A 19,926-nucleotide genomic window follows, 5' to 3' on the forward strand; every position below is an offset into this window, starting at 1 on the left:
ACTGCTGCAGCTGGGATATGCCATACATTAAATCTCAGTGCCTTCAGATGTGTCCTGAACGCAGCAGGACACATGAGGGGAGGGGGCAGAGTACGGTGGGTATCTAATTTTTGCTCCAGGTATTTTGAGGTTGTATTGATGATCTTGGAAATACCTGGATTTACGACCTAAAAAAACTAAAGTTACTGGAAAGCAAGCTGCAAATAATTTATTCTGATGAGTTAAAAGTTATTTACATATGGCATTGTTGGCTCTGGTTGTTGCTGTTTTGTTATATCATTTTTTGTTGTAGTATTTAGGTAAGTATTATGAAATTGCCTTTCTAGTTTTAGAAGAAAATACTGTACTTTGTGTTCCTAACAAACTCCTGCTACTGTTTGGTTTACTTTTCCAATATTTCATGAAGATACTAGTATTACCTATTAATAATAATCCTCAATTATGAGGTGTGAGTTTTGCCTTTATCCTTAGGAAATGAAAAGTAAAAAATTCAGTATCTCTTGGATTTCTGGCTGATATTTTGCAGTAATACACCTTGAGTCCTATCATAAGGATATTTTATATTTGCTTTCTGATCAAATGAAAGTAGAGCTCGCTCCAGATCAAGTAGCAGAGCGCTCTTCAACAATGTCCTCACAAATTTGTCTGGCTGAACTTTTTGCCATTCAAAGACTATTTTCAAGTTAACTGGATTCGAGTGTGGACTTCCAGTTCAATATCCCTTTATCTGAATAGCTACATCAGTTTACTTCTCTAGCAAAAAAAAAAAAAAAAAAAAAAAAATTCTGCAGATGCATGTGTATCGGTTCTATATGCCCATAGAGGTACCTGTTTCCAAAGGACTGTAATACGTGCAAACAGTTGCCTGACAGCAAATACTGGCCAGAAATGTTGTTCTGAGCTCCAGTAAATATTTCTTGGTGCACTATGTGAGAAAGTTTTTTTGTCTGTGCCTAATATAGCTTTGCAGAGTGTGTGGGCAATTAGCGAGGTGGCTTTTCATAGTGTGAAAAAGGAAAGTCCTTTTTTTCTACTGAAACACGTTTGAGCTAAATAGCAACACACACCAACTTCTATCAGAAGGGATGGCAGCGGACTACAGAAACCACCCCAAAAAGATCTTTTGTTTTATTCGAGAAATACTAGGTGTCAGGTATCTACGAGTGTGGGCGTCCCAGCGACATGGTCCATGGGGACCACGGAAGGGACTTGATTGACCACGGAAGGTCTGGTGCTGGCTGAGCCGCTGCGGGGGCGAGTTCTTCCAGGCGGGACTCGGACCTAGACCTGGAACCGGGCCGGGGCTTTCGCCTGCTGGCCAGGTGAGGTGCGCTCCTCCTGCCCCGGGGCAAAGATGGGCAGCTCGGTCAGGTTACGCCTGAGAGCACCGGGAGACCCTGCCCAGGGAGGATGGAGGGAGGGGACACGGTGACGGAGAAGTGCTGCGGGAGAGGCCGGCGCGGTGGCTCCAGCGCCCGCAGCCCCGCATCTCCCGCTCGCCGCGGCGGGGGACACGGGCGCACCCCCGCCCGGCCCAGGCAGGGCAGTGCGGGGCGGCCCCGGGAGCCTCCGGGCAGGGGAGGTTGGACAAAGGCTTCGAGGAGAGGGAGTGGCAGCCGGCTGCCCGGCCCCGCGGCGGGGAGCGGGCGGGTCGGTACCCGCCGGGACGGGGGGGAGAGGGTTTGAGTGAACTTCCCCAAGGGAGCGGGGGTTGTCCTGTCCCCCGGGGGGCGGGCAGGGGAGGCAGCGGCTCCTCTCCAAAGGGAAGCGCTCTCCCGTACCGCTCGCCGCTTCCCCGAAGGTGGCTGCGGGGAGGGGGAGGCGGGGGAGGAGCCGGGCTCATCCCCGGGCGGGCGGCGGCCCCTCCACTGCGCCAACCTGCAGGCGGGCTGGAGGCGGCGGCCCCGCCCGGCCTCGGCTGCCGGGGCCGCGCCGCCCCTCGCCGCCGTCCCGGGCACAGCCGCACGCAGCCGCTTCCCGCTGCGTCGGTCCTGGACTGCAGCTTGCTGGCGGGGAGGGCAACAAGCAGCGGCATCTTGGAGCGCCTTCTTTCCCGAGTGCCCTTTCATCTCTCCCAGTCCGCTCCTCTCTCGTACCTACAGCCTTTTCTTCTCCCTCCACTCCTCCTACCTTGTTATTTCTCCTTGTCTCCCCCTTCTTTTACCATTTTTAGGCTTTTGGGTTTTTTTTATTTCCTTCTCTTTCTTCTTCCCCCATTCTGTTCCTTTTTGGACCATCTTCGTCTAGTGCCTCTTAATTTCTTGATATTTTCCTTGGACTTTGCCTTGTCATGTCAAGATGGAAGTCAGGCATGACTGGCTCTCCTCATCCCCCCATGAGGGCTTCGAGCAGATGAGACTGAAGAGCAGACCCAGGGAGCCTTCTCCAAGCCTTACCAGAGTAGGTGCGAACTTCTACAGCACTGTCAAGCAGCAGGACTACAGTGCCAGTGTCTGGCTGAGGAGGAAAGACAAACTGGAGCACGTAAGCCAGCTTCTTTTTCCCTTCCCTCTTTTTTGTTTCTTTCTAGACTTCTGTCTAGGTACTCCGTTAGGCTATCTGTCTACCAGCTGGGGCTTCAGAAGAAAAGTGTTGCTCCAGTAATTGGGCATGGCATTTCCCAAATGGTAGAGAAAGGAGGTACTTAGAGGTCCCATACTGGTCAAATACGATGCAAATGGGATGTCAGTACTGTTCCAAACCACATGAAGTCTCTTCCTAACTGGAAAGAGTTTTTAACATTCTTGGCTAATTCGTTCTTCTATTCCAGCGAATTCAGCACTGATGTGGGAGGAGAAAGATTGGGATGGTGCAGATGGAGGTTAGAGCATTTATCTCACGGTGATTACAGTGTAGGTCTAGAATAGCTAAAAGAAAATAGCTTGCCTTTTTTTTTTTTTATTCTAGCTGTGATTTCCCTCTCCTACACCCTATCCACCCTTACCCCCCCCTTCTTTTTCTTCTTCGTGCATGGGACTTTGAACGTACTCAATTTATATGGTGTAGATATTTCCTTCAAGACATCTCTTCCTGCAGCAGTAGTACATGACTTAACTAAGTATGTTTGATACCAGAATGGAACTGATACTGTGGATAGCTCTAGTGAATATTTTATGAGAATTTAAGGTGCTTCTAAGTGTGATGTTTGAAAGCATTTTTCATGTTACTTGTAACAGCAAGGAAATGGGTTGAGATGACCTGCATGCAGTGTTAGAGTTTCCTGAATAGCTTATTAGGTGAAACCCATTGTTACAGTGTGCAGTACAGTCAAGACAGGAAAGTAGCTGCATTTACAGGGATGCAAAAGAGTGTGGATGGGCTTGCATAATGCAACAGTCTGCCATTCTTTACATTGTGAATAATTTGCAATCACAGTCACATTGACTTCAAGATGCACATAAAAATATTTCTTGTGGTACAACCACCTGAAGTTTCTTTGAATAGAAATGGTCTGATTACAAGGATAAATTGCCTTTATTACATGAAAATCCTAGATGGCATAGTAGAGTCCTTTAAAGATGTAACCTGAAAAAAGGTCCTTTACCAACTAATTCATGGAGTATTACCCTCCCTTCCCCCTAACCTGCAGAGTATTTTATTCCTCTTTGTGAAATCTTAAACTGGAGTTGTTTATACTTCGTGGAAATGAAAAGAACTGCTTATCTGTTGGAAATATCACATTTCAAATGTTGAGAAAGGTATTGAATCCTATCTGCCTTCTAACACATGTTTTTGTGATTCTTCACACTGACAACAAGGCTTCACAGTAGTAAGCTTGTAAGTGGAGTATTCTCCCATTGTGAATCAAAAAGAAAGGTCAGTATCTTATCTCAGTACAGCTAAAACATAGAAAGCACAGAAATCAGAGCTGTGGCTTTTGTAACAGGTTTTTGGTACATGTGCTTACATGTTGATATCTATGATCAAATTAATTAGTATTAATTGGGGGGGGGAATAATCTGTCAACAGTTTGATAGCTAACTCCTGTTCTGATAGCATGTTCAGATACCTGTATTTTAAATCATACAATATTATCGTGGACAAGGAAAATAAGCATTAACTTGTTTGAAGACTGAAAGTGCAAAACCTTTGTTTTGTGTGTGGTTTGCTTGCTGGTTTTTGTTGTTGTGGTGGGGGTTTTTTATTACTATTTTTGTTTAGACAGGGTTTTGTCACAATTGTAATCTTCAATAATCCTGCAGCATTTGTGTGAAAAGCTTTCTCGGTAATCAGTGTGGTATGAATACATGTTCTTCTGAGGATTTCCCTCCCATTTGAACTACTTATTTTTATTCCCACAGCCTACTCAAACAATGTAAAGAAAAAAATTGAAACATTGATATTTCTTGCTTGCCATCAAGTATTTATTTATTTACATTTTTGTGAATACCCTGCAGTACCTTGCTATGTCAACAACAGATATGTGAAAATACTTTGGTTGTATGGCTTAAGGTAGCTGCATTACTCATGAGTGTTGTAACAGATAGGCTATTGCATGAATGTAAATAAAATGCCTATTTATTTATAAATTCTATTTTGTTTATACAGTTTTGGAGCAAGGTTGTTATTTTCTATTTTCTGGTAAATCTTTGAGGGTTATGAGTGTTTTCTTTCTAAAGAAGTTATTTTCTACACTCCACTTTTCCACTCCAAAACACAAATTACTTTGAGATGCATCATTTTGAATGGTTGACTAGTATAGTCATTGACATATGAGAGCTTATGGCCAATACTGGATAATGAAGATATGCAAACTTCGTGAGGTGGATGGAGGATGTGAATAACATGTCATTACAGCTCTCTCTGAGGTAGTGATATTATTTGATGCCTACAAATGAAATCAAAATACAAGGAATGAACATTCATGGAGGCACTGATTTTAAAAATATGTCATCACAGACTTGATGCTATACAATGACAGATATAGGCAGAAGAAGGGTATTTAGTGAGTTCAAGTCATGATATGCGTGAACAGATTTTGAAGGCTCATATGTACTCTCTCAGCATTGTGGAGGGGGTTGGGTTTTGCTTCATTGAAATGATTTGTTAAATTGATTTCAGTTCTAATAGGGATAAAATTGGACCAGTGTATTTTGTTTGTTACTTACAGTAAGTCCCTGTAGACCACAGTAGGTATTTTATATTGACTTTTGTTAAAATGAAAAGCATGACTTATTCATGTGCAACACTTATTAATCCATATATAGTTTGAGGGATTAAAAACTTCTTCTGAAGCTAACCGGTATCAATTTGTTTATGTAAAAAGTATCTCAAATATATAAACACTTTGTTTCTAGATTTCAAAACTGTAACAAAATTGTGGGGTTTGGTGTTGTGGTTTTTGGTCTGTTTTTGCTTGGTTTGGTTTTCTTTCCTTAAACAGATCTCAATTTGAAGAGTGTAGTAAAGAGGTTCAAAATTCAACTGCTCTTTCTCTTCTAAAAGAACAGAATAACTTCATATGCACAAATATGATAGAGTTTCTTTAAAATAGTTCAGTATTTAATTATTGACTGACCACTGAGGAAGTCAAAATCTGGAATATATTGCTGGTGTCTTGCTAATTGATTGTTCTTCAAATGGATCTTAATAGAATGTGTCTTCTGATTGGCTAGTGGTTTTTTGTGGGATTCTCTTTTTCCAAATGGCAGCAACACAGCTTTTACCACACACGTTCTGAACACAACTCACCTGTTCTTCTGTAAACTCAGATGCTGTATTTAAGATTAAATGAATCTACTGTAATATGTTTAAAGGTCCAGTGAGGAGTTTTTGCTGAAGTGAGACCTCAGTATACATGTGTGTTGTAGCCAGATATGTTGAACAGCCATAAAATCAGTGGAGGACTTTACTAGGTATGTGAGGAACTCCAACGTTGCAGATATGACCACAGCGATGTTGCAAACCTTTGGCTGAAATCCCTGCAGAGTTGAAATGGTTTAGATTCTATGTATCTGCTTCAGCTAGTTACTTGTGCTTCTTCCTGAAGTTATTTGCCTGGTGTTAGAAGTGTTGGAGTGAAAACTGTGTTAAATTTTCCTTGGCATACTGTTTTTGTTTGTTTCTCTTTTCCTGGTGTTGCCTTTTTTAATGAAATGTGAATTCCTTAAGAGAAAGAGGTGGAGGGGGAGAAAGAGTAGCTAACCTAATAGTCTTTAGCTGATGCGAGTTACCGATGTCTGGTTATTTACAGCAGCTCTCCATCATGTCTCTGCATTCTTCAGTAATGACAAGTAGCTTTGCTGCTTTCCTGGTATCTCAGCAAAGAATTCTAGAGAACTTAATTTTAAATATTCAAAGTTTAAAACAGAACCTGAATAGATTTCTTTTTAAGCTACAACAGATATGCTTCAAGGATATATTTCTTTTTATGACAAATACAGGTCTTCCTTTTCAAAGATGTAGTGGTGATCTTTCTCTAATAACTTATAAATTTAATTGTTTACTTAATTATGTTAAAAGATTTTAAAAATTCTCTTTTAAGAAACTGCTTCAAGACTGTAACTTTTGGGGAGATTTGATATCAGGACAGTTTTATTTCCTGGCTAGCCTCAGTCTGTTATCTTTAGTAGAATCATAGTTAGGAGAAATTATTGGTAATTGTTGCATCGTTTCTAGTCTTTTACTGAAGTTCTGATCAGTAGCAAGGGTAACGTTGTTATTTGCAGATTCTAAGTACTCTTGCTGTTACTTGACCAGCTGATGTTACACAGTTGCTCAGCACACTGATATCCCTGTGGCAGCATTGCTGCCCGGAGAGAAAAGTGGCTGTGAGGTACAGGGAGGGCAGTGTCACTTGGCAGCAGAGGCAGATATCTAACGTGAAAGTGTTAGGCCTGAGACATTTCACCATGCTGCCTGACAAGGCCAGGATACTTCTCAGAGCCGCATGACCAAATCAGAATTAAAATATAACTTTAATTTACCGGTCATAATAACTTTATAAAGTTGAAATCCCAAATCCAATTTTGGCAGTTTATTTTTGCTATCCGAAAACTAGTAGGTCTCTTAGGTAGCTTTTATTTTTCTGGTTTTTTTTCTTACGATACTGGAAATTGTTAACAAAAACATTGCTGGACAGTTTAAAAGTGCATTTCAGCTTTTGCATTAAAATTTAACAAAAATGTTAAAAATCTGAAGACAGATTTATAGTCTTCAGAAGGATGCAGGAGACGCCATGTGTGTGGCTGTAACCTGCAATACCTAAGCAAAGACAAAGGACAGAGCTTACTGTAAAGCAAGTAACAGGAGTAGAACTCAGTTAAGCCAACTCAGTTGCTGGACAGAGCCAACAGCTTCAACTAAGGAAGAATAATGAAAGGATATAAATCAGAATTCCCAAAGCAACCCTAGTCTTGAAATAAATGCAAACACCTGGATTTTTTTGAGTTAAATGAGTTTATAGAATCATAGAATATCCTGAATTGGAAGCATCCCACAGGGATCATCAAAGTCCAACTCCTAGCTCTGCTCAGAATGGCCCCAAGAATCACACTGTGTACCTGAGAATGTTTTCCAAATGTTTCTCGAACTCTGTCAGGGTTGGTGCTTCCTGGGAAACCTGTTCCAGTGCCCAACCACCCTCTGGGTGAAGAACGTTTTTCCAATATCCAACCTAAACCTCCCTGATACAGTTTTGTGCCATTCCCTCAGATCCTGTCACTGATCACAGAGAGAAGAGGTCAGTGCCTGCCCTGCCACTTCACCTCGTGAGGAGGTTGTAGGCTGTGATGGGGTTTCCCCTCAACCTCCTTTTCTTCAAGCTGAACGAGTCAAGTGACCTCAGTCACTCCTTTTATGACTGAGCTATGTTTGGGGAAAATTATTTTATCTATTGTCAATTAAATATAGGGTAAAAAGAAACAAGGACAAGACTAAAACCACCTTCTCTCTTCCTCCTGTCTTACCAGGCTTGGCTTCAATCCTTGTTCCTGAATCTTCAACCTCCTTCCCCTCAATCTCTTGAGTGGCACAGGGTATTGGCAGCCTGTTCACTTTGTCTCTGCCACTCATTTTATTTCACACTGTTCCCTGTTGTGGTGTGGGATCCCTCTCACAGGATATAGTCCTCGTCAAACTGTTCTAATGTGGGTCTTTCACACTAGCTGAAGCTCTTCAAAAACTGTACCAGCAAGGGTCCTCTCCATGGGTTACGCTCCAGGAATGGACTTCTCCAGCATGGGTTCCCCATGGGCTGCACTTCCTGCTGGAGCCTGCTTCTTTGTGGGCTCTCCACAGGCTGCAGCTTCCTTCAGGGCACAGGCACCTTCTCTGGCATGAACTGCAGTGTGAATATCTGCTCTGGTGTGGTCCTCCGTGGGCTGCAGGGGCACAACCTGCTGTCTTCATGGACAGCGGAGGAATCTCTGCTCTGATACCTGGAACCTCTAATTCCCACTCTCCTTTCCTGTCCTTGGTGTTGGGAGGGCTGTTTCTCTCACATTTTTTTTTGCTCCTCTCACATAGCTGTTGTGCAGTGGTTTTTATCCTTATGTGTGTTACCAACAGAGGCACCAGCCAGTGCTGTTGGTGGGCCCAGCTTTGGCAAGCAGCAGGTCTGTTATGGAGCCAGCTGGAACTGGCTGTGTCCAATATGGGGGTAGCTGCTGGTCTCACAGAGGCCACCTCTGTATTGCATTAATCTAACACAACAGTTTTGAATATTTTGTTATTAGTCACTTTGAACATCCAAACTTCTAAAGCTAAATTTAAAATATTTGAGGAGCATATTCACTGTAACAAGCTTGATTTATAGCGTCTGACTTAATGTTGTTACACGGGAAAACACCATATCTCGAAGTTTCAAAGTTGCGCTTAAAATTAATTTATATATACATATATAAGTTTAATTCAACCCATGCAAGTCTTTTTATAAATGAGGTTTTCTATGTTCTGAAGAAAAGATCTAAATCTTGGTCTGTGTTTGTTCCAGATGTTAACTTCAGTGTAGGTTTAGGAAAAGTGATTTTCACTGCTTTGCTTTTCCTAATGCTATCAGCATTTGGAAAAATCCAAATTAGTTTTTTTACCTCTGGTCATTCTTTTTTTTTTTATCAGTGTTGACTATCCTCGCTTAAGGATTTTGAAATAGGAGCTGCGGAAACTTGCAACTTAATCTCCTTGTCTGTTACACAACCAAATTCTCTGCGATCTTCATTGCTTTGGTCCTGTAGCTGACCATTGACAGTAACGCTTTATAGGAGTACTTAAAACACCGGGAAAATTATTCTTGATTAATAACTCCTCACAAATGCAATCAGTTCACTGTCTGGAGAGGATGTCCGAAGAAGCTAGTCACTGTCACAGGTTGTGCGTTTAGCTTAGGCCTTCTTCCATTCCATATGCTAAATGCTAAAATACTGAAGTGAAAATAACTTTACCAGACTACTGTAAGCTGGATACATCAGGCCAGCTCATGCCAATGATTATTAAATCTCACATTATTGTCATTCAAGATGGGAAATCATATACTCTTAATTGTTCCTGAAAAATGAGTAAGGTGCTGGCAATAGACTCCCTGGATCTGTCTTCCATGATGGAATGTTTTCTTGAGGGACAAGAGATGGACTTATAACTGCCCAGCTCTTGCTTTGCTTTTTTTTGTAACATTATTTCAGGTCTGATTCCCATGCCTTTTTCATAGTTTCATTACTGAGAGCAAAAAAAAAAGGGGCACCCTGTTAATGTCTTGGAAGGTCCATATATCCTCTTACAATATTTTGTAATATGTTATATTTCATCTGAAAGTGGGTTCTTAAAATGAGATGTGGATGCTTTCTTTTAAATGTTTGCATTACTGCATAGATGACAACTGGTAGAGTGAAAAAGTGTAGCATTAATTTGTCCATGCAGTGACACTCCTTTAGTAAGATTGTGTAGTCCGAGTGGACAATCAAGTTGCTTGCAACTTGTCCTTGATAGTTCTTTGGAACTAAAGTAGATTACTTTAGGATATTTCTCTATTAGGCAATGTATGCATTATGGGATCCATATTCCCTAATCAACCAAATCCAGAACCTGTGCTGCTGCCTGCTCAAGACCTGTATGCCCAGGTGGGAACAATGAGCTGAATGTGTAAGTAGGTATTTTACCCCGTGGGGATGCAGTTGATCTGTTTATTGAGAACTGAGGCATTCACAGATTCACTGGTCATTAGTGTTACAGAGGAAGCCAGTTCCTACACTCTCCCCTCAAAGTGATTTAAGTGCTGGGCTTCTTGAGGTTGCTTGACTATATACTGTGCCTTGGTCGGCAGAGGGGCCACTCAACTAAAGAAATATGTGCAGGGAGTTAGGACAACCTCAGAAGTTCAGGAGGTGGAAGAGAGGAAATGAATAATACATTGGTGCCAGTGAAGTGAATTGATTTAATCAGAACATAATTTTTATTAGATTGGAATTTTTTGTTGTTGTTGTTGGTTAGTTGCCTTTTTACCTTTTTTGGGGTTTTGTTTGTTTGTGGGTTTTGTTATTTTTGTTTGTTTCTTTTAGGAGTTGCTCTTCAGAATCCTTTAACTTTTATAAAGGCTTTTCAAATATGATGTAGGATTTTAGTATTTTTACAGGGACTTGTCTGCTTTTGTTTTGATCTTTTGCCTTGTTTTCACTGTGAATTTGACTGCATAGATAGCATCTAGCCCTGGACAGAGAAATATCAGGGTGGTATTTTTAGTAATACTACATTAGATTACTTTCTGAAGATGAAGACAAATTTACCTATTTTTTCCCACTTTTGCACAACCTGAAAACCCTCTTCTGTATGTGCAGAGTTTTAGGTGAACGAAGTTGTGAATTTTATTAATTTCTCAACTTAAAATCAAGATTTTAAGAGAACTTAGTAAGCTCCATTTTTGACTGCATGATGTCAACATAATCAGAGCTTGGTTTACAGTTGATGTTGTTGCAACTCATAAATACTAGCTATTCTCCTTTAATTTTTGTTGCTATTTGTATTTCTCTATTTAAAGTTGTAATTAAATGTTTAATGGAATAAAAAAACTCATGTACTTGAGAATTGCTGCTAATAAAACAAATAGGGATTCAGATAATTCCTACCATTCTGATACATAAAATAGGCTGGATTTCCCCAAGGTATTTTAAACTGTTTGGAGCAGAACCAAATGTGGAGCAGTGCTGAGACAGTGATTGTGACCAGCTTGAATTTCTCGATCCTATTGTTACTGCAATAAAGGCATATTTGCTTGAGCTTGAACTCTAACTTGGTTTTCCTAAAGTTAGTATATGCTGTAAGAACCCTGCCATAATGAACAGATTTATATTTGTTTTGAAACATGGGAACATGTAAAAGTTATTAAGGTCTTCAGCACTTCCAGCCACAGTAAACATGGCATGTCTCTGTCTCACTACTGCTTTTCATGTTACAGAAATTGTGCTGCTGTCCTCTAAGTGCCATGACTGATCCTTTCTCGGCTGGAGTTTTTTGATAAGGGAATATGAATTATGTGCTGGATAAACTTCAGGCATCACCTCAGCTGAGGCTGTTTATTTACTTCTGGGAACGGCGTTAAAGGTGACAGTGATTTGAACACTATGCAACTTGTGCACTTTTGTCTGATCTTGTTCCAAAACCATGGTCCATTGACTTCATTACTATGGATTTAAGCTCCCTGAGAGAAGACTGTCGATCAGCTCAGCTGTCATGGATTTGAAGCTAAAAAGCAAGTTCAATATATCATGCTAAGCAGTTGGAGGAAAAATCTGTGTTGGACTCACCTTTCCTTGAGCTTTAAGTCTCTGGATCATCAGGCTGGTTGCTGGATACATTATTTGAGAAAACTTTGCAGTTAGCACAGGGGAAAATGCTTGACAGGCTATCAAAAGGACAAAGCATCCTAATATAACAGATGGGATATAAGTAACTGTAGTGCCTATGTGAATATGAAAAAAATTATACAGATACAGTTGCTTACCATTTAAGTCCACCTTAAAGTGTTTCGGAATGGAGAATACAGAAGGAAGTAAGTCAGATGCAGGATGCATTTGAAACTGCAATTATCTGCCAAGAATGGATACCTAAAGAAAGCTCAGCATAACAAAACTACCTGTAAAATTATTTCTTTGCTGCCCATCAGAATACTTCTATTCCTCACTAGAAAGTGTAAGTGAAGAAAAATGCCCATAATGCTACGAAGAAGATGAAACCTAAACTGGAATATGGTCTCAGTTTAGTGATAGCAAGTATCATCTGCTTTCATGTTTTGTGCTCATTTAAGTGGAAATGTGCACCTACTTCAGTGATAATAATTGGGAAAAAAAACAAAAACCAAAGAACAAAACCTCCAAAACCTATTTTTCCTCTTGTGACAAATTATTAGGTGAGCAAAGAGAAGAATGTCTATTTTTATGACTGGTGGCTACAATAAAGATGGAGACTCATATCAAGTTCTGCTATTCCCCCATAGTTATTTGCTGGGTAGGACCACTAGAAAGCATCTAGCATCTAGAAAGACTTGTGTTTCTAGAACACTAAGAAGAAACAAAGTGATTAGGGGTCATATAGAAATTCTGAAACAGCATCTTTCCTGTGGCTTTGGCTGCTCCTGACAGAATTTGCATGCAGTCCTGTGCATAAGTGCTGCCTAAAACAGTATGGGATGAAGTATATTCAATGCTGCCTCTATATTGAAACTGTGATTTTTTTTTAGATCCCTGAGAAGATGAATCTTTTGATTAAGTCATGTTACATAAATAAAGATTGCATAGACACCCTGGTTACTGCAGGTGATGTTGTGAAGTTCTGAGGAAAGATAACTTGAAAATTAATTACTTAAAACAAGCAAACAAAAAGGATACCAATGAATGAAAGCCAAACTATTCTGAAATTATTTGCAATTCGAAACTATGTTTTGGGTGATTTGTTAGTAGAACGTGACTTATACCAAATCTCTGATGTTGAAGATTGATTGGTGCTTGTTGGGACTATTGTGAGCATCATAATGTATCAATACACCTTCTGTTTCAGGATTTTACAATGTTTTACAATGATTTATTGTTTGAGTAGGGACAGCAATTCCTTTGTCTCTATCATGAAACAAAACACTTAAATATTTTGGAAAATGTTACCCTTTTGAACAAGGTGCTTTCCTTTGTCAATGTGAGCTGATGCCCCTGCAGGCTTTTCTTTCAATTCCCTGTTGGGCTTCTGGCAGGCACCTAACCCTTTCTGTGTTATTTTATCCCGTTTTCTGCAGTATTGTTCTCTCTAAGCCTTTTTGTCATGGCTTAGTTGCATCAAACTCCTGCTGCAGAAAGCTGGAATGTGCCAGACAGTATTCTCTGGCTGCGTGGTATAAGTTCTTAATGCACGTCAGCCTCAATCCATTTGTTTCTGCAACCAAATGACAGCTGAAACCTTGGCCTGCTGGAAATTTCAACTTTTAAAAAATACTTTTTCTTCAGTGTGTACACTTTGTTCTTTTATTCTGTGTCTGTGCTGGGACTGTTCCAGGCATTCTGTTTGGCTTTAAATAACTGTTGTTCATATCCATTTTTTGAAATATACTATATTGCACAACTGTTTCCCTTTTTCTCTCTCTGAGGTTGGGTTTATCTACCCAAACCAAGGCCTTTGGTCTTTCCTTTTTTTTCCTATTAATTTAATCGCATCAGTTCTTTCATGATGCCTAATTTTTAAATTATTTTTCTTTAGTTCCTTGTTCTCACCCTGCTGGCTTGTCCCCTTGAACTTCTCTAAAAAATCCCCAGCCCTGTTTTGGTATTGCATGCCACCTTCTGTGGTGCACCTTGTGTGGGAAAATGTGGTGAGTGAAATATATGTAGGATCTGTAAAAATACACTTCTCTTACAAGGTTTATACATGATTTTTATACTGGCAGGTCAATACTTTCAGCAGTTCTTAAGTGATTAAAACTCCTAATTCCTGAATATGCACCTCTGAAAACCCTGAATTTACAAGGATGATGGAAGTGTCTGCGTTGTGTGACACTGGAGTTTGGACATTTGGAGTTGGCCAACAACCTTGAAAGTGTGGTCTGTAGATCTAGTAATTCAAAACACAATGATTACACGAAGAGCAACAAAAGTTTTCATCACCATTGTGACTTTGTAGTGTCTGCCAACAGTGTATTCTTTCACAATCTCTCTCCTTTGAGTTAAATGAGAGCTCTGATTTTTTCGGTGCAGAGAAATACAAGCAACTGTACTACTGTGCTTTGCAGAGAATGAAAAAAAACTGTTTCCCAGTCTTATGGAATATGTTTTTTCAAGTGATTGTACATTTATTTTTGTTTTTCAGAAATAGACAACTGAGAGTGCATCTTTTGAAGTTAGTTTGTGCAGGTAGTAAATAGGATTTTCTCCGATCTAGTAAGAATTTTTGTTAGAAATGCCTGTTTATTATAGGAGTAGCACTGTATAGTAATACTTTCTGATTTACAGACCAGAATACCTAAGACACACATGAAACATTTGAAATGTTGATATGTTTTAGCTCCCAGGTTTCCACTGTCTGTGTATGTTGTGTTTGTGTGGTTTTGTTTTTTAAATACATTGCTTATATAAGGGAGGTGAGGAGTGTGGTATTTTTGAAAGGCTGTAAGGTCCTTTCCTGTTTGGACTAATTTGGTTATTGGTTTTGAGCTGTTGCTTTCTATGATTTCTCTTTTGATAGAAGTCTCTCTCTAACAGCTGCTTGTGTTTTGGGTTTTTTTAAATGCCTTTTTCTCCAGTATTTAGAAGATGAAAAATACTTTGTAAGAACCTTTGTGGATGCTTTTTGCTTTGTTTATTCACTTTATCATTCCCTTTGGCATCAGATGTTCTCAGTTTATTTCTGGACATTATTAATTTTTGATAGCATATCTGGCTAATTTGTTCAGGCTCTTAGCATGGAATTTCTTACTCTACTCGAGTAGCTTGATGAGGTACCAGTTACTCATGGGTGTTTGATTACTGCCATCATGAAGAAAACACCTTCCCAAAACAACATTGTCTAATTAGAGACATCATGATGATGTAATCTGAAAACAACAAAACTACTGGTACTGGCCTCTCTTCTGTGAGTTGTATTGATTTTACAGTAGCGTGTTCTAGCTCTTCTTAATTAGCTTTAATTACATGTATATGTATACGTATACTTCTAACTATTGAGCGTGATACTGTAACTGAGAGCTTTGTTTAATTGTATTTATTGCCTGTTTACCATGCATTGTGTTGTTTTCTTCCTTTTTGTTTAAAAAAAAAAAAAGAAAAAAGAAATCTTGGCAGCAGAAAGAAGGTTCTCTTGTATTGTCCTGGCTGCTGTGCTTTGCAGGAAGGGAGAGATGAGTGATTTTTGAGAGCAGCTGAGCCTTGAGGCCTGGAGAAGCTTTTAGGGTTGGAGGTGGGGCAAGCAGAAGAGAGGAACTGGGAAACTTGAAGAAAACTAAAGGAAACTGTAGTCTGGAAGATTCCTGAAATGAGGAGAAAACTTGCTTGTAGTAGTAGGTACAAAGATAGAAGATCTTTAGGATTCTGGAAGTAAAACCATGATTCTTCATCTCAGCCTGTGAAAGCTTTTGGATTGGATAGCCAAATCAGACGAGAAGATCTGTCCTGTGAGATGACAGGGACAAAATTTATTTTGTTTGATTTTTTCCATGCAGTGGTTTTGAGTTCTGAGTTCTGTATTAGCTTAGTACTTTTGTGCAAGCAGTTAGAAATAGAAAGGTCATGGGTTTTGTTTGCTTATTTTTCTTGTTGCTGTTTGGTTTTGTCTGTTTTTTTGGTGTACTCACTTTGGCAGACTCACTGCTTTCACCTGAAGGCTCTGGCTGAGAAGAAGCTCCATCGTGAATCTCCACTGGCCAAATGTTGTAGCAAAACAATAGCAGAAGTAACTTTTGTGGACTCCTTGGAATAGTGGGCTCTAAGAACGTACATGGTTGTTGATGCAGAGATTGATTTTCTTTTTTAATTTATATTGGTATCATGGACTCTAGTGTCTTCCTGAGACATGGGGAGTCATTGGCTTGTTTAACTACCTTCTGTTACATACCTTCAAGTGACAAATGTGGAAACTACAGAAACCACCAAAGAGGGGAATATGAAGTCTTTAGACTGAACAGGTGTCACTCTTGCTTTCCAAAAGCTGAGGATATTCTAATTGTGAGTTAATTTTTTCAGTTCTGATGCAGCTGACAAGTTCTCTGCAAGTTTCTGTTGGTTTAAATTCTTTATTTATTTGCAATTCAGTGCATATAACTTCTGAAAACAGAGGTAAAATGTAGTAGTCTCATCTGATTTTTTAAAATATACTTATTCTTAGATACAGGGGTTTTGTTGCTTTCTGTAGTCTTTATGTCAGGTAAGCTGCCATTTATTTAGGAAAAAATTCAAGCAGTGTTCATACCACTTTTCAACAAAAACTACATTAAAAGCAGAATACCTTCCTGTCTACTCTAAAGCAAGATTACAGAAATAAAATAGTAGTTTTTCTTTGTTAATGCTATCATATAATCTGTAAGGTTGTTATATATTTGAAGCATGTAGGGAGAACAATGCAGTCACCTCAGTTGTAATTTTTTCTGTGTGAATAACCCATCGCATGCTATGACTAGTGTCCATTTGTAACTCGTGTGACAACATTGTCTTCCTGAGAGTTGAAATTCCTTCCTTTCCATTGTGTTTGCGTGAACACTTTTGCTTGATATGTGAAACATGGGTTGATATGGATATTTCAGATAATCAGGAAGCTTTTATTTTCTTCTTTCCTTTCTGTTGTGGGACAGGAAGATATAAAGAGTATGGATGAGAAAATCAGGCCCAATGGGGAAAAGTTTTACTGCCTGGAGTTGCCTCCAAGTACAGTGTTAATGCCAGGTATGGCAACAGCAACGGTTTCAATTCTTAAATTACTTTCCTTGGGTTTGCATCGTTGAGAAAATTAATTTTTGGTTTCAGATAAAAAGCACTGGATTGGTGAGCACTTGAATAATAGTGCTTCTTTCAGTTTCTCTATCCTGAATTCCTGACCATGTATGCATTCTAGTGGACCAATTTCAAGGTGAGGAGAAGGTGTTACTTAAAGCTCAAACTGTCTGTAGAAAGTTTTTTAACACTCTTGGGAAGCTTCTTTTTCTCGTATATATTCAGATTTAAGGGGGTGGATGTGTTGATTTTACACTTGCCTTTTCATTTTGTCATGTCTTTTGGGATCTTAAACATAGAACTAGTTTATTTTCTTTCATTTTAATTTCTGAAAAGTTGTGAGATTTTTGTTGCTTGAATTTCTGGCCAAGATAACATAATCTCTTGCATGACTGTCTCTGTTACCCTTAGCCAGCTAATTCATCCATTTGCTTTACTGGGGACTAATTTTAATTACTTACTTGAAAGGAAGTTGATTCGTTAGTATTTATATTGGTCCTCTCCTCAGTGTGGGACTTTACGTTTGCTGTTGACACTCACAGGGCTTCTGTCAGACCATTTCTTGAGACTGCTGACTTCTCTCTGAGTTGTAGCCTTCTGTTGCTCCATACTGGTCCTGGTAGCAATCCCTGAGATACTCATGTAGTATCTGGGCACCAGCTGGCCTCTGTATGCTGACTGCAACCCATTTAGCTCAATGGGCTGTACAGTTTCTAACCCAACTTATATGGTTATCCAGTGCACACCTTGCCAGTTTCTCTGTAAGGGTTATATGGAAGACTGTCAGCAGCTCAGAAGCCTTGGTAACGTCAAGCTATGCAGTATGATTACTTTCCTCTAGTCCACAGAGTTCACAGTCACATCACACAGAAGGCATTCAGGTTAGTCGAATACAATTTGCTCTTGGTAAATCCGAGTGATGTCCACATCATCTTCCTCACTTGCTGCCTACTCTCTTCAAGTATGAAAAGCTTGGCCTCTCGGTGGCTGATTCCTGAGTCTGGCCTCACTTTGACTGTGGGAAATATTTGCCATTTCCAACTCTAAGAAAGAAGTGGATGTAATTCCTCCCCTGCACCTACTCTTAAGTGCATCTGGCTAATACCTTCCCAGGATTACCGCCAAGGCAAGCTGTGTGCAGTTACAGTGACTGTTATTCTGCTTAAGAGATTTGAGACCATATTTGCAACTAATTCTTTCTTTGTATTAGAGAAAAGAACATCTAACAGTAGAAGTAGTACTTTGAGACTCAAGGTGTTGACCACGTTTCCTCATCTGCCAGAAGTTTCTTCTGTTGCAAAGTTAGCTTTACTTAACTTCCTTGAAGTTTGTCTGGCTCCAGAAAATTGGCTAGTCCTTAAAAGAGACATGGATCTGAGCAGAGAAAATATTATTAAATTTTCACTTTATTATGAGTTTATATTCAGTTTCTAGATTGAGTGCCCTGAAGTTGACCTAACCTAAGAAATGTTTTGGTCATAGACAGGAAGTTTCTCAGAACTACTCATTTTAAAGATAGAATGGAAACATGTTTTGTGTTTTTCTTGTGATCTTGAGCAAGGTACCATACTGTCACTGCAACTTGTTTCTCTGCACAAATAATGGGCTATATCAGTGTTTTATGAGGGTTCTGGGGATATATCCAGTGAAGATAATAAGATATACATATGGACAAGTTATGAGCCATATGAATACTTTAGATAAATGATAATATAAAATTTTTCATTTCAGCTCACCAGAATAGATGGTACACTGGAGATTTTAGATACAATTCTATGCATGTCTCATCTGCGGGTTGGTATTGAAACTAATCTAGCAATCATGTTGCTGCAGGGTAAGCCAAATTCGATGAAGAGAAAAGAGCAGTATAACACTCCAGCCCCTGAGCTGCAAGCTCACAGGCTCAGCCAGGAGTTTTACTTTAAAATATATATATATAGGGCTCTTTAATACCTTGAGATGGCGTCAAGAGAATAAGCCACATACTTGTTCCCAAGAGGGGATATTGATAATTTAGTGGAGAAACTAGGGGAACTTGGCAAAAGTTCAAAAGGGCACCACACAAGCTAGACAAAATGTTCCACCACAATACTGACCCAACCCATACTAGTCCACAACACTTAAGTCAAAATTCAATTCCTCCAACTTTAAGCTACCCAAAGCATCAAGAAAGGAGCAAAGAAAGAGAGAAGAGGGAGCAAGAAGAGAGAAAGAGGGGGAGATAGATGATATAGCTAGCACTGGAACCTTGTGGAAGAGCTGGAGCTTTCACATGTCCAGATGGCAGGGCTGTGACATGTGGCAAACGTATGCTTTTGTTTTTATCTGCTCTGGTCTGTGTAGCCAACCCACCAAGGTGGTGCCTCTGACCCACGTTCCAGGCCATGGTGAGGGGCACTCTTCTCATTGTCCCTGCCAATCTGAGGCTGAGTTAGGGGCTCCAGGAAATGGGATGTGTTGAAGTTTTCCCAGGCTGCTTTTGACTGACAGCTACTCCAGGGCTTCCCCATCTGGGCTCCAGGGGCTTGTTATGAGGGATATGAAGCCACCTCTCCTCTGTGGGGTTTGATCTATCTCTTCCCCCTCCACACACACATACGCCCCCTTCCCCCCAGTCAAGGTAGTTCCAACCCAACAATTACTGATCTGGTATCTAACAAGCAGGAATGTGATGAGAGGAGCTGATCAGAAACCTCCCTTTTGATGGTTGACATACTTGGGTTGGTTGAAATGCAAAGCAATGTGGCATCTTTAGAGATGTGTCTGACTTCTTCATGGCCTGTTACAGAGTATGCTTTGTAGGCCTCTGTCTTTTACAGAGCAGCAACCTAAATGGCTGTAGCCCAATGCCTCTGGCTGTTGCAGTACAAGATGATATTTGAGGAGAAATTACTTCAATTACCTTTTTGTTCCATGTCAATGTCAACATTAACCATTATGCAGTTAGTTTCAAGAAGCAAAATTCTAATTACCCTAATCCAAAGCATTACAGAGAAACTATTGCCCAAAATGACAAGACTAGGTTATTTCTGTAGGCTTG

General features: G+C 39.9%; 1 protein-coding gene across 3 annotated transcripts in view; it reads left to right on the forward strand.

The window, feature by feature from the left end:
• The first annotated feature begins 2,018 nt into the window (after positions 1-2,018).
• PLD5 (phospholipase D family member 5) overlaps positions 2,019-19,926 on the forward strand; it is a 212,859-nt gene continuing 194,951 nt past the window's right edge. For all 3 annotated transcript variants that reach the window (XR_007628899.1, XM_050315205.1, XM_050315208.1), the window contains exon 1: positions 2,019-2,484. Coding sequence is in view for 2 of the 3 variants with exons in the window: in XM_050315205.1 (XP_050171162.1) it covers positions 2,299-2,484 (186 nt within the window). In the remaining variant the exon portion in view is untranslated. The remainder of the gene's footprint in view (positions 2,485-19,926) is intronic.

The sequence above is a fragment of the Myiozetetes cayanensis genome, unplaced genomic scaffold (assembly GCF_022539395.1).
Source record: "Myiozetetes cayanensis isolate MyiCay16 unplaced genomic scaffold, myiCay2020 scf2-11, whole genome shotgun sequence".
NCBI lineage: Eukaryota > Metazoa > Chordata > Aves > Passeriformes > Tyrannidae > Myiozetetes > Myiozetetes cayanensis.